Source organism: Euphorbia lathyris, chromosome 3 (genome assembly GCF_963576675.1).
Source record: "Euphorbia lathyris chromosome 3, ddEupLath1.1, whole genome shotgun sequence".
Classification (NCBI taxonomy): Eukaryota; Viridiplantae; Streptophyta; class Magnoliopsida; order Malpighiales; family Euphorbiaceae; genus Euphorbia; species Euphorbia lathyris.
In genome coordinates, this window is record NC_088912.1 from 15,867,620 (window position 1) to 15,878,907 (window position 11,288).

Here is an 11,288-nt window from a genome sequence, read left to right on the forward strand (position 1 = left end):
ATGTGGATTAGGAAAAAAAAATGTTTTTAAACGGAGATGGAGATCCCACGGAACAGAGATGAGTGATAAATCTGTCCTCATCTAACTAGCCGGGATGGGAACAAGAAATCTCCAGAGATGAAAAATACATTCTCCATCCCATCCCATTCCGCCTCACACCGTTTGCATCCCTGATTAAAATGATAATGCATTCCCACAAACAGAAAAGTAGCCGTGTTGGTCAATGCATAAGAGATGTATTCCAAAACTGGATTAATTGCAATAAGACAAGGTGTAAATCCTCAAAACTTCTTGCTTTCACATGTACCTAATATATATCATATTGGAAAAATAATAATAAGGGTTAAGGTATAAAAATACCCCTAACGTTTTAGGTCAAGAGTAATTTTACCCCTAACGTCTAAAATAATGCAATTTTACTCCTAACGTTGGAAACCAAGAGCAATTTTACCCCTAACGTTGATAATTTGGCTCAATTTCAGACACTATTAGAAAACAGAGATATTTTTGTTCTTTATTCTGCACCAATTGCATAACAATTCGTTCAAAAAAAAGATTTCATGTTTTTTATAATTTAATAATAGAATCGGAGATTAATATTTATAAAATCGGTAAAAAATTTTGAATTTTTTTGTCTAATTCGTACAAAAAAAGACTATATTTTTGTTATTTTATTTATTTTTTGCACATCCCAATATATGTTTGTGATTTGTTACTGATAAAATGACGCATGTTTGAAGTGTAGATGACAAGATTCATGACCGAAAAGACAGTTTGATGAATTATTTTAGATGACAAACTTGTTCCTATAAGACAAAGAACACTTTAGATGATTTCAGATAATCAATCTAGCATTTACACAAAGAATAGAAGATTGGTGTAAGTATCGTTCTTGTTTTTGAGTGCTTTTTCTTTGTATCTTTCTCTCTTGTTATTTTCTGTAAATCGGCAATCTTCCAAATGAAATCTTTGTCCCTTTTATAGATGAATTGTGAGGAACAAATCATTTGAAATTGATTTGTCCGTTGAGTCCAAAATGGCTCTTTTGGGAGACAACTTTTGGTCAGCTTCAGGTGGCAGGCCAATCCTGTCTTCTGATTTCTTCAGACGTCAGATTTGCCTTCTTCCTGCAGATGTTGTCTTCTTGTGACAGTTTGTCTTTTAGCCAAATTCAGTTGTCCCATGTTTCTCGAAATTGACTTTTGCATAATTCCGAGATTTCTATTATTGGTGCAGACAGTTGTTGAATTTGTCTTTTAGCTAACGGAACACTTATGAATTACTCAGCTTTACTCTGATGATTTATTGTTCGGCCAATTCTCACACTGAGTTCTTCTCACTCAGCTTTGTTCTGAAGCAGACTTTACTTCTTTCATGCTGAGTTCCATTCTACTCAGCTTCTTTGACCAGCTTCATTCTTCAGCTGCTGTTCTAAGGATGACTTTATCTTACGCAAGTTTAGGAAACTAACTGAACATTTTATGCAAGTTGGGGAGGCTATTGTGACACTTTGAAAGTTCAGGGGGTCAATCAAGTTTTTTAGACAAGTTTAGGAAGCAAATGATGTATTAAGCCTATCTTTAAATTCTACCTCACAATTCAACATTATCACTACATATACCATACTTTTTAAAGAACTACGTGGCTCATTACTCTTTCATTCTTATTTATTATTATTATTATTATTATTATTATATAAAATTAAGTTTATTATTTTGAACATGCCCTCTTAAACTTAATTTTATGTGATTCCTAACTGAGCTCTCAATCGAGTGAACACATCATATTTTAACGGCTTTGTGAAAACATCTGTAATCTGATCTTGTGTCTTCACGTATTTCAGTGTCACCTTTGCTCAATGCACTCCCGAATAAAATGATAAATCGTGTCAATGTGTTTACTCCGGTCAGGATTTTTAGCTAACGATAAAAATCTCCGTCGAATCTCGTCCTGCCATCTGAAATTCCTTTAACAATCTTCGGAGTCATATTGCATGACAGGCACATGATGTTGCAGCAACATATTCAGCTTCGTATGTAGATAACATCACGATATCAGTTGTTTTTTTGAACTCCATGTGAATGTCCTATCACCCAAAAAAAATACAAACCAGTTGTACTTTTTCTGTCATCTTTGTCACCGACCCAGTCACTGTCACTGTACCCAACTAATTTGAAATCATTGGATTTTGAATAATACAAACCTATATTAGTTGTACATTTCACGCAACTAAGAATTCGCTTCGCTACATTCTAGTGTGAGTTGAAGCTTCCATGTATCGACTAACCAAACTGACTGCATAAAGAATGTTCGGCCGTGTGCAAGTCAAATATCTAAGACTTCCGATCAAGCTTTGAAATGTAGTAGGATTGACTCTTTCTCCATCTTCATCTTTGGTCAACTTAATTCTGCATTAGACTGGCGTATTCACAGAATTGCAGTTTTCCATCTTTTTTTAATAAAAGTTTTCCATCTTGAACTTCTTCAAAACCTCCTTTGCGAAGCCGATTTGACAAATGAAAATTCTATCATCATTTTGATTCACCTCAATGCTAATATAATATGACATTAGACCAATGTTAGTCATCTCAAATTCACGAGCCATTGTCTTCTTGAAATCTTCAAACTTTTATGGATTATTCTTTGTAAAAATAAGATCATCAACGTATAAACAAACAAGTAACATATCTCCATTTTTCACTTTTGCATACAGGGCATATTCATGCAAACATTTGATAAAACCGTAAAAGTTGATATCAGTCATTTTGGCTAATTTATGTACAAAATCTAATCGGAGTATTGAATTTTATATTTGTTTTCATGAAAGATACTTTACATAATATTGAACTAAGGAATGTCGTGGATTATAAACTATAAAAGAAAGCTAGGAGTTTCCTCCACTAAAATTGAAGCCAAAATTCTTTGCATCCAACTCTACCAACAAGTTTGTAACTCCATCATCTCGCACAATCTGCAGACACACCTACAACACCACCATTTCTGCTACTGTGGCATAGAGGCACATATTGATTGGCGGATCGATTACAAGCATAACCTCACTTTTATCATTTCGGACTAATGCCCTAGCTCCACAGTTGCCTCCTTTCAAACCAAAAGACGCATCAACATTCATTTTATATCTTGCATGGGGAGGCGGACACCATTTCAGCCCCGAAACTTCAAGTTGTCTCACCTCCGCCTGGTTCTCGCCTGTAGAATTCCACTCTGCTACCAGGTTCCGAGCTTTGTCAGTGGTGGGCAAGCCTCCCTGAACCTCCTTCTATAGATTCAGATTAGCCAAATGGTAACCGAAAACAAATGGGTATATAAGGTTTGAAATAAATTACCTAGCCAAGGGAGGACATCATCCTCTTGAACCTTATCAACAAGCACTCCATATGGAAAGCCTTCCACTGCTCCTTAGATTTTACGCACATGTTTATTAATTACATGGATATCTGACTCGACATGATGGCCGCACCTACAGTAATGTAGCTCCACAGGCAGATGCCGCTTCACCAAATTCGCCGACACAGCAATATTCCCTTACAAAACCTCCATATGAAGTGCTTAATTTTTTATCGGTACCTTTAGTCGCCGCCATATAATGTTCCAAACACCAAAAATTATGGTGGAAGATGATGGTTGATCATTGCGACCTATACGGATCTGTTCGGCCATATTATAACTGTCATGTCTTTCTATGAAACCAAACTAGTTGATCATGACGCTTTCTAAAGCTTAACAGAATCTTTAAAATGTGGTGTACCTTGTCCACATCAAATGACTTTCACAAGCTCTCAATCCCCTTGTCAGTATGCTTATTAATCAAGCAACGAAAGTTCGTGGATGGGAGATCCTATTTAACGAACAATAGCTTTAGAAACGACAATCTCAGCACCCACATATCCTTCATGATATTTATAGATAACTTGTCCCCCACATTCCACCCAATACCTGCCTTCAGCAATTCTTTGGCCTCCATCAGTCCCCACCACATATAACTCAGGGCATATCCCAAAGATGGTTCAAGAAAAGTTTCATTCATAAAAGACTCGAGCACACAGCAAAGAAGTGTTCGAATGAAATCTCCAGTATTGTTTGGCTAACATTGTTAGATCAAAAGAAGGTGACCATCTAAACCCGAGCCCCACATCCTCCTTGGATGAGCAAAGTGCTTCCCACGTTACCTAGTGCATCGATCTTTATAATTCCCCCGATTTCCACCAAAACCGACTCACTATTTGTTAAAGTTCTTGACAAAAGCTATTAGGCAATCGAAAATAGCTCATAATATAGGTCGAAACTGCTTGGGCTACCACTTTTATCAAAACTTCTTTCCTCATTTGTGCAACATTCTCTCCGACCATCCATTCATCCGTTTCATTAACCTTTCCTTCAAAAACCCAAAAATCGCATTCTTTGATCTTCCCACCATCATTGGAATCCCCAAATATTTTGGGAAATTTCATACCTCTCGTCCTGAAAAAATCTCTTTGTGTTGTAGTTTAAACTAAAAAGACACGTTAACACTAAAAGATAGTTCAGACTTCTCAAAATTAATAGATTGTATCGAAGCCTGCTCATATAATTTCAACAAATTTTTTACTTCTCGTACTTCATGTTGGCTCGCATTTCCAAAGATAATAACATCATCTGTAAAAAATAAATGTGAATAACAGGGCAAAAATGGCTATTTTTATGTCAGTGATGATCTTACGATGCTCTGCATCTCTTAGTAGAGAAGATAATCCGTCACCACACAAAAGAAATAAATACAGTCAAATTGGGTCTCCCTATCCAAATCCATGTTCCCAAGAAAGATAACCCCGAGGTTGTCTGTTCACTGGAAAAGAGAAAGACACCATGGATATACATTGCATAATCAAGAAACAAGAATTCCATCTTCCCCATTACCCCATTCAGGAACTACCATTCCACCTAATCATACGCTTTGTTCATATTCAGTTTTAATACAAACTCTCCAACATTTCCCTTCAGCTGATTTTTCATCGAGTGAAACACTAGGAACGCCATTAGAGCATTATCAGTAATTAGCCGACCAGGGACAAACGCACTCTAGGTGTGATGGATTATATCAGCGAGCACACCCTTTAATCTATTGGCCAACACTTTTGAAATTACTTTGTATAAAATGTTGCATAAGCTAATTGGCCTGAGATCCTTAACAAGAGAAGGCTCTTTGAATTTCGGGATCAAAGTAATAAAAGTGTGGTTGAGATCAGTTGGCATTTCTCCCGTACTCAGAAACTTCAACATAAAATCCACCACGTTACCCCCAACTAACTCCTAATTCGGGGATTTTATATTAGAGTCCGGGCTCTCCAATTCAATTAAAAGACCTTCCACTCAAAAATTGACAACTGTCACCCAATTATCACACATCATCAATTAAAACAACCATCAATTTTACGATTTTACCTTTCTTCCTCTACTCTGTTTCTAGGAAGCACGTCGTAGGTTGCTAAAATTTGCAACTTGGTATCTTTAATTGCCTTCGAGTTCTCCATTTTTCTGCAATTTATCTTTCTTATAAGCATGTTGTTAGTTTCAACAATGTTTTTGACTTATTATTTGTAAGAATTTAAAATCACAGTTCCCGGTTTTACTTTTTGAATACAAGTTTTAGGTCTACTTTACCACAAACTCTCTTTTGACGAGATAAGCTGAGAAGAGATTGGGGTTCTCATCTGGATTTTTTTGGGGTTATTGCAAGTCTCAATCCTACTGTTCTAATTGGTGTTTCAGGTTTTGATTTCATCGGTCACGCTTCGAGTCCAAGACCTGGGTTAGATTTTTTCCAGAACAATTTCAAAGAAATTTAGGATTTTTAAAGCTTTCTGCATTTTTTTTCTTCCTTTTTCTTCAATTTAATCGATCGGAAGTAATGAATAAGAAGAAAAGTAAAACTGTGATATTAGCAAACAGAATATAGCTTTGAATTATCTGATCATGGAGAATTAACAGTGGGTTCTTTAATAATTTCAACCATAGGAAAGGAAGCAGAGCCTGTGAAAAGAACCCAAAATTGATAACTGAGGGTATGAGAAAACGGATGAATTTCCGGTCAGAAATAGAAACGGTGGAAAGCACCCGACGGTGGCAGAGATTGTGGTTGTGGGCAGCAGTGGTGAAGATATAGGCTAGGCAGAGTAAGAACGTGAATGGCAATTGAAAACAATAAAAAAGGGTTTTTTAATTAATAATTTGGAATAAATGATAAACACGTGTCTATTATGGAAGGTCCTTTTATGTGTTGGGGAGCCGGGACCCTCCTATAAAATCCCCCTAATTCGACTGAAAGAAAAGCCATGTCATCCCATCTAGCTTGGTTCCTTCGTTGGATTTAACGATTTGATGAATGCCTCCACTTCAGCCATATCAAATGGAGCAGCTAGACGTTCTTTCCCATCAATATCGACTTTGCTCGTTAACTTTTGAACGACCATGTCCACCTCTATAGGATTCGATGTAGAAAAGAGAGAAGCAAAGGATTTTGTAACCAGTTCAACTATTCTCTCATTCCCAACAAGCCTTAGAAAGAAAAAATGATGTATTTTCATTATCGTTCCTTAACCAATCAACTCGTAACCTTTGTTTCCACATGACTTACTCCTAGAGAAGTAGCTCTGATAACTCTGTTGCCTTTTCTTTTACCCGACCCTCCATCCCTTCCAATTCATGTCTGCTTTGCATTTCTTGTATTTCCTGTCATTTCTAATTTATTAACCTCCCAAGATGGTCGAACTCATCTCTATTCCATCTTGTTAATTGATCCTTGCAATGCTATAATTTTTATTGAATATCAACTCTATTACTCACACCCATGGCTGACCCCATGCTTCCTTGATAATTGCCTTGCAGTTGCAATCCTGAAGCCACATTGCTTCAAAATAAAACCTATATTTCTTCCTTTCTATCCTTCCATCCCTACCAATAGCATCTTCCAAGAATTGGAAGATGATCCGAATTTAGGCTAGATAGATGAAGAACTTAGGCATATGGAAACATTTCATTCCATCTCGAATTCGCCATGAATCTGTCTAATCTTTCTAACACAAGTTGGTTCCCATCCATACCATTACTCCATGTGAATTTAGCTCTTAGTAAAATCCAAATCCTTTAGATGGAACGAATCAACATAATTTTGAAAATCTTCAATTTTCTTCATCTCCTTAACTCGGCCACTTGACTTTTCTGAAAGACTAATTGAAATCCCAAAGCAAAGAAATAGGTAATGATCTAAATTGTTAAGAAAGTGCATCAGATCCTATGTTAAGTGCTTAGTTCTCCTCTCTGGCCACCCGCAAATACATGCTCCTTTCCACCATACCCTGTTATCTTTAACAATATGGAAGTAGATACAATATGATAAAAACCTCTGAATATTCACCTCAATCGATTTCTTCCAGCACAACAACAAACCTTTAGCTCTTCAGACAGTATCAACCCTTAAAAGATTATACTCACTCAACCCTCATTCTATCAACTTTACTTCTCTTCAATGTAACCGCGTCTGCATAATAAAGAAGAAATATGTGTCGTTTACCCATAACATGTGTTTAAGGGCTCACAACGTCCAAGTGTTGACCACGCCTTGGGCGTTCTAGATTAATATTTTCATTTTGAAGGATGGAGCCGCTTAGCAGTCTCCACCCTCTAGTCATGATTCATCTCTATATCCACACACACCTTCTTGCCTCCACCACGATCCATCTCTTGGACCAACGGATCGGATAATTTCCATTTCCCCTCCATCTTAGAAGTTAGCTAGATAGGAACTGAGACGAGCCCGCTTCCATTTATAGGTATACCAGGCTTTTCACTATCTTCCTTTTTTCAATCTGAACCTCTCGTTTTGACTTTTTGTTTATCTCAACCTTTATAGTGAATAGGAAGACATCAGGTCTTTCGCAGGCATTTTCTCCAGATAATCCCCTCGACTTTCAATCTCACGATACGTCGATTAGACTACAAAAAATTTTGTAGAATTCAGTTCCGGGGCCATAATGACATTTTCTCATGTATCCATCCATCCTATCCTCCTTGTCAATAATACCATGCACAACTTTGGGATTTTCATGCAGTCCTCCTTGACTCATATCCTCCATCACCGGTAGCCTTCTCGCACTTCAAAGCATCCTTACTCTCCTTCTGGGCTCTCATCAACTCGGTTTTCTTATTAAAGTCTTGCCCAAAAGATCTCAATTTGTACGGTGATACGCACATCGCTGGACCATACGACCAATCTACCTCTTCCGAACGCTCCCCCTCTCTCTCTCCCCATCTTTTCACATTCGTCAAACACATGCCCCAACATTCCACACTTATAGCAATAATTCGGTAATCTTTCATATCGAAAGGAAACCCAACATGTCTCATCTGAACTGGTTTTAATCATTAGCCCTCTGTTAAATGGTTGGGCTATATCTATTGTGATTCGAACCCTGCCGTATTTAGCCCCGGAATCAATCTCATCATCCTCAATACGCAAAGGCTTTCCAATCCTAGCAATTAGCAACCAAATAGCCTGCTTAGATCGATAATTCAACGACATATCATTAATCTGAACCCAAAATTCACTACAATTCAGTTTGACATCTGAGGAATACTCAAACCCTTGAATCTTCACAAAGATTTCAAGAATTCTATCAAAATTCCACGGGGCCTCTTGTAACACCTTCTCTATGTCCCTCTGAGATTGGAAATCGAGTACCATTTTCACAATCTTTTACTTTGAACGATTTCTGAACGTGCCATAATCCCATAAACGCGATGATAGTAATCTTCCCAATAGCGCAAACCGATCTGCCTTAATCTCTTCAAGATAAACTACTAAATATAATGATTTTCTCTAAATAACTAAGGAATGAAATATCTTCAAATTTCAATTATTATTTTGGTCAAATATAGACTCTTAATGTATGAAGCTTTAAATATAATATTGCTTCTTCAAAAAAAATATAATATTGCTAAAGCAAGTTGGCTTTATTTTATTTCCCTCGATTTGCATTATTACATATTTTCATATTATTCTAATATTTATGTTTTTCTTTTCAAAGGATAATATTTATGTTTTTAATATAAAAATAAAAATAAACGACTCAGGAGTTGACCTGGAAAATAAATAAATTATTATAATTAAAACGAAGACTCCCTCTTCCTACTAGTTCATAAATACAAGGATTAAGCAATTATTAGTGCATAAATCAATAATTAAACAGAAAATCATATTCGAAAATCCAAATTCTGAAAATGGATTATTTCTCAATCTTCTCCGACGAATTCAGCCATCTTCCGACGGAAAAACAAGACGAAGAGATCGGAAAACTCTTCATCCTCCTCGGAGGAATTCGAATCAGAAGAGATTATAAAGAAAGCGACGAGGATTTCAGAATCCGAACTTTCCTAAAAGGATTGGAAAAACTTCCCGACGATTCCGAATACGAAGGTGAGTTCTTCGAGAATAGAATCATACCTTCTCTGATCGACGATTTCAAGGAATCGTCTGTGGATACACAAGAAAAGCTTATGGATAAAGTCTCCGAGCTCACTGATGGTCTTTCGATTAAGAGAAAATCTGATGAAAGTGAGCGCCGATATAGAATCCGATTTTATTCTAAGCTGTTGAGGAAACTTCCCGAGGGTTCCGAGTTTGAAATGGTGGAGTTTGCGAGGCAGATGGATGAGTCAGATGAGGAGTCCGAAGGTGAGTCAGATGAGGATGACTCGGTGGAGGATTCCGAGGAGGAGTCAACTTCTACACGGAGTGACCGTGGACTTTACCGGAGCCGGAGTTTCAGATCTAAAGGTAATAATATGATTGCGAACATGGAAAATAAAAATAAAAATTTAAGGTGATAAGAATTAAATTCGTTACTAATATTAGCGAGAAAAACATTTCAAAAGACGAAAAAATTGAACTAGAATTTGTACTATCCGGGATTCACTGTCTCTCGTAATTTATAGATGATAAATTGGTATTTTTAATGTTTTTACACCGCGGTCGAAAGCATGTTCCCTTCAGATAACACGCACCGTAGACCATCCTTGGCCTTCGTGTTTTTTGGTAACCAGTGGATACTCAAACCACTTTCTAAATCTGTCTCTAACTATGGTGACACAATTAGGTTATTTCCTAAAAGAAATTAATAATCATAAAATTGAATTAGATTAAGATTAACACATTTAGTATTAACTCGATAATTGAAACGGCACAAATACGATATTAACCTAATAATTATCACTCTTAATTGATACTAACGTAGCTTTCGAACCAATTATTCAAATTCACTTAAAAAAACAATTTGTTTTATAATTATTTATAATTTGATATTTCGAATTCTATTTTTTTTAAGAGCAGTTTGTTTGCACGTTAAATTTTAATTCGGAAGGATGGCCATTGAAAAAATGATCAAGCAATCTCAAATAGAATAATCAAACCCAAATACTACAAAAATATGAAAAGATTGCTAATAGTTTCTACATGAAACGTGTGACAGGCTATGCAAAGCGGAGAGAGAAGTCGGTCTCAGAAGGTGGCTCGGTCTCAGAAGAGGATTTAGGAGGCGATACTGAACCAGTGGAAATAGTGGAATGGAACGATGGAAGGAAAAAAGCTGGGTTCAATCCAAAACTCAAACTGAAAGGCAATCCTAGCCCTAAATCCAAACCCTATCGTGGCCGTAAATAAGCCATTTTCTGTTTTTTTTTTCGTTTTGATAGAAGTTATCTTGCTCGTATATTTATGTATTAATTTTATGTTTTTCTTTTTTGTGTGGCTTGATATAGATATATTTGTTGTTATTATATTTCCAATCCAAAATAATCAATGAAGAATCAATTTGATAAATTGAATATTTGCACAAGTTTAAAGTATGCAATGCTTTGAGATTCTATATTTTTGGAGGAATGAACCCGTAATTTTTACATAGCCAGTGACTGAATTTCATCAGTCACCGTTAGTTCTAAACTTATTAGAAACTTAAGGTGGAGATTAAAATCATTCTAGGGTTTAAATGGTGACCGATCAAATTCATTTGGTAAGTCACGAACTATGTGAAAACTACCAGAAATGATAAGTGGAAAATGCAAGTAGATATTATTATAGGTTTAATATATAATTATAAATAAAAAATCGGTTTGACACCTTCAGTTTAGGGTGTTAAACTATATATATAAAAAAAAAAGTTCTAAAAGTATGTGATAGGTTCAAATGTCAAACGGTAAAAAGTTGCAAGTTGAATTGTATAATTATATACTAAGCT

At 36.2% G+C, this 11,288-nt stretch overlaps 1 protein-coding gene across 1 annotated transcript; it reads left to right on the forward strand.

Moving 5' to 3' along the window:
• The first annotated feature begins 9,203 nt into the window (after positions 1 to 9,203).
• On the forward strand, positions 9,204 to 10,873 carry LOC136223693 (uncharacterized). Its single transcript, XM_066011822.1, has 2 exons — positions 9,204 to 9,832; positions 10,524 to 10,873. Exons 1-2 carry the CDS (start codon positions 9,277 to 9,279, stop codon positions 10,712 to 10,714), a joined length of 747 nt encoding a protein of 248 aa, XP_065867894.1. The 5' UTR covers positions 9,204 to 9,276; the 3' UTR covers positions 10,715 to 10,873.
• Positions 10,874 to 11,288: the final 415 nt, after the last annotated feature.

Excerpts from the sequence above, each read along its gene's own strand:
- LOC136223693 (XM_066011822.1), top strand. The coding sequence starts at position 9,277 with ATGGATTATTTCTCAATCTTCTCCGACGAATTCAGCCATCTTCCGACG. Across the intron at positions 9,833-10,523 it reads CCGGAGTTTCAGATCTAAAG|GCTATGCAAAGCGGAGAGAG; the intron begins GTAATAATATGA and ends AACGTGTGACAG.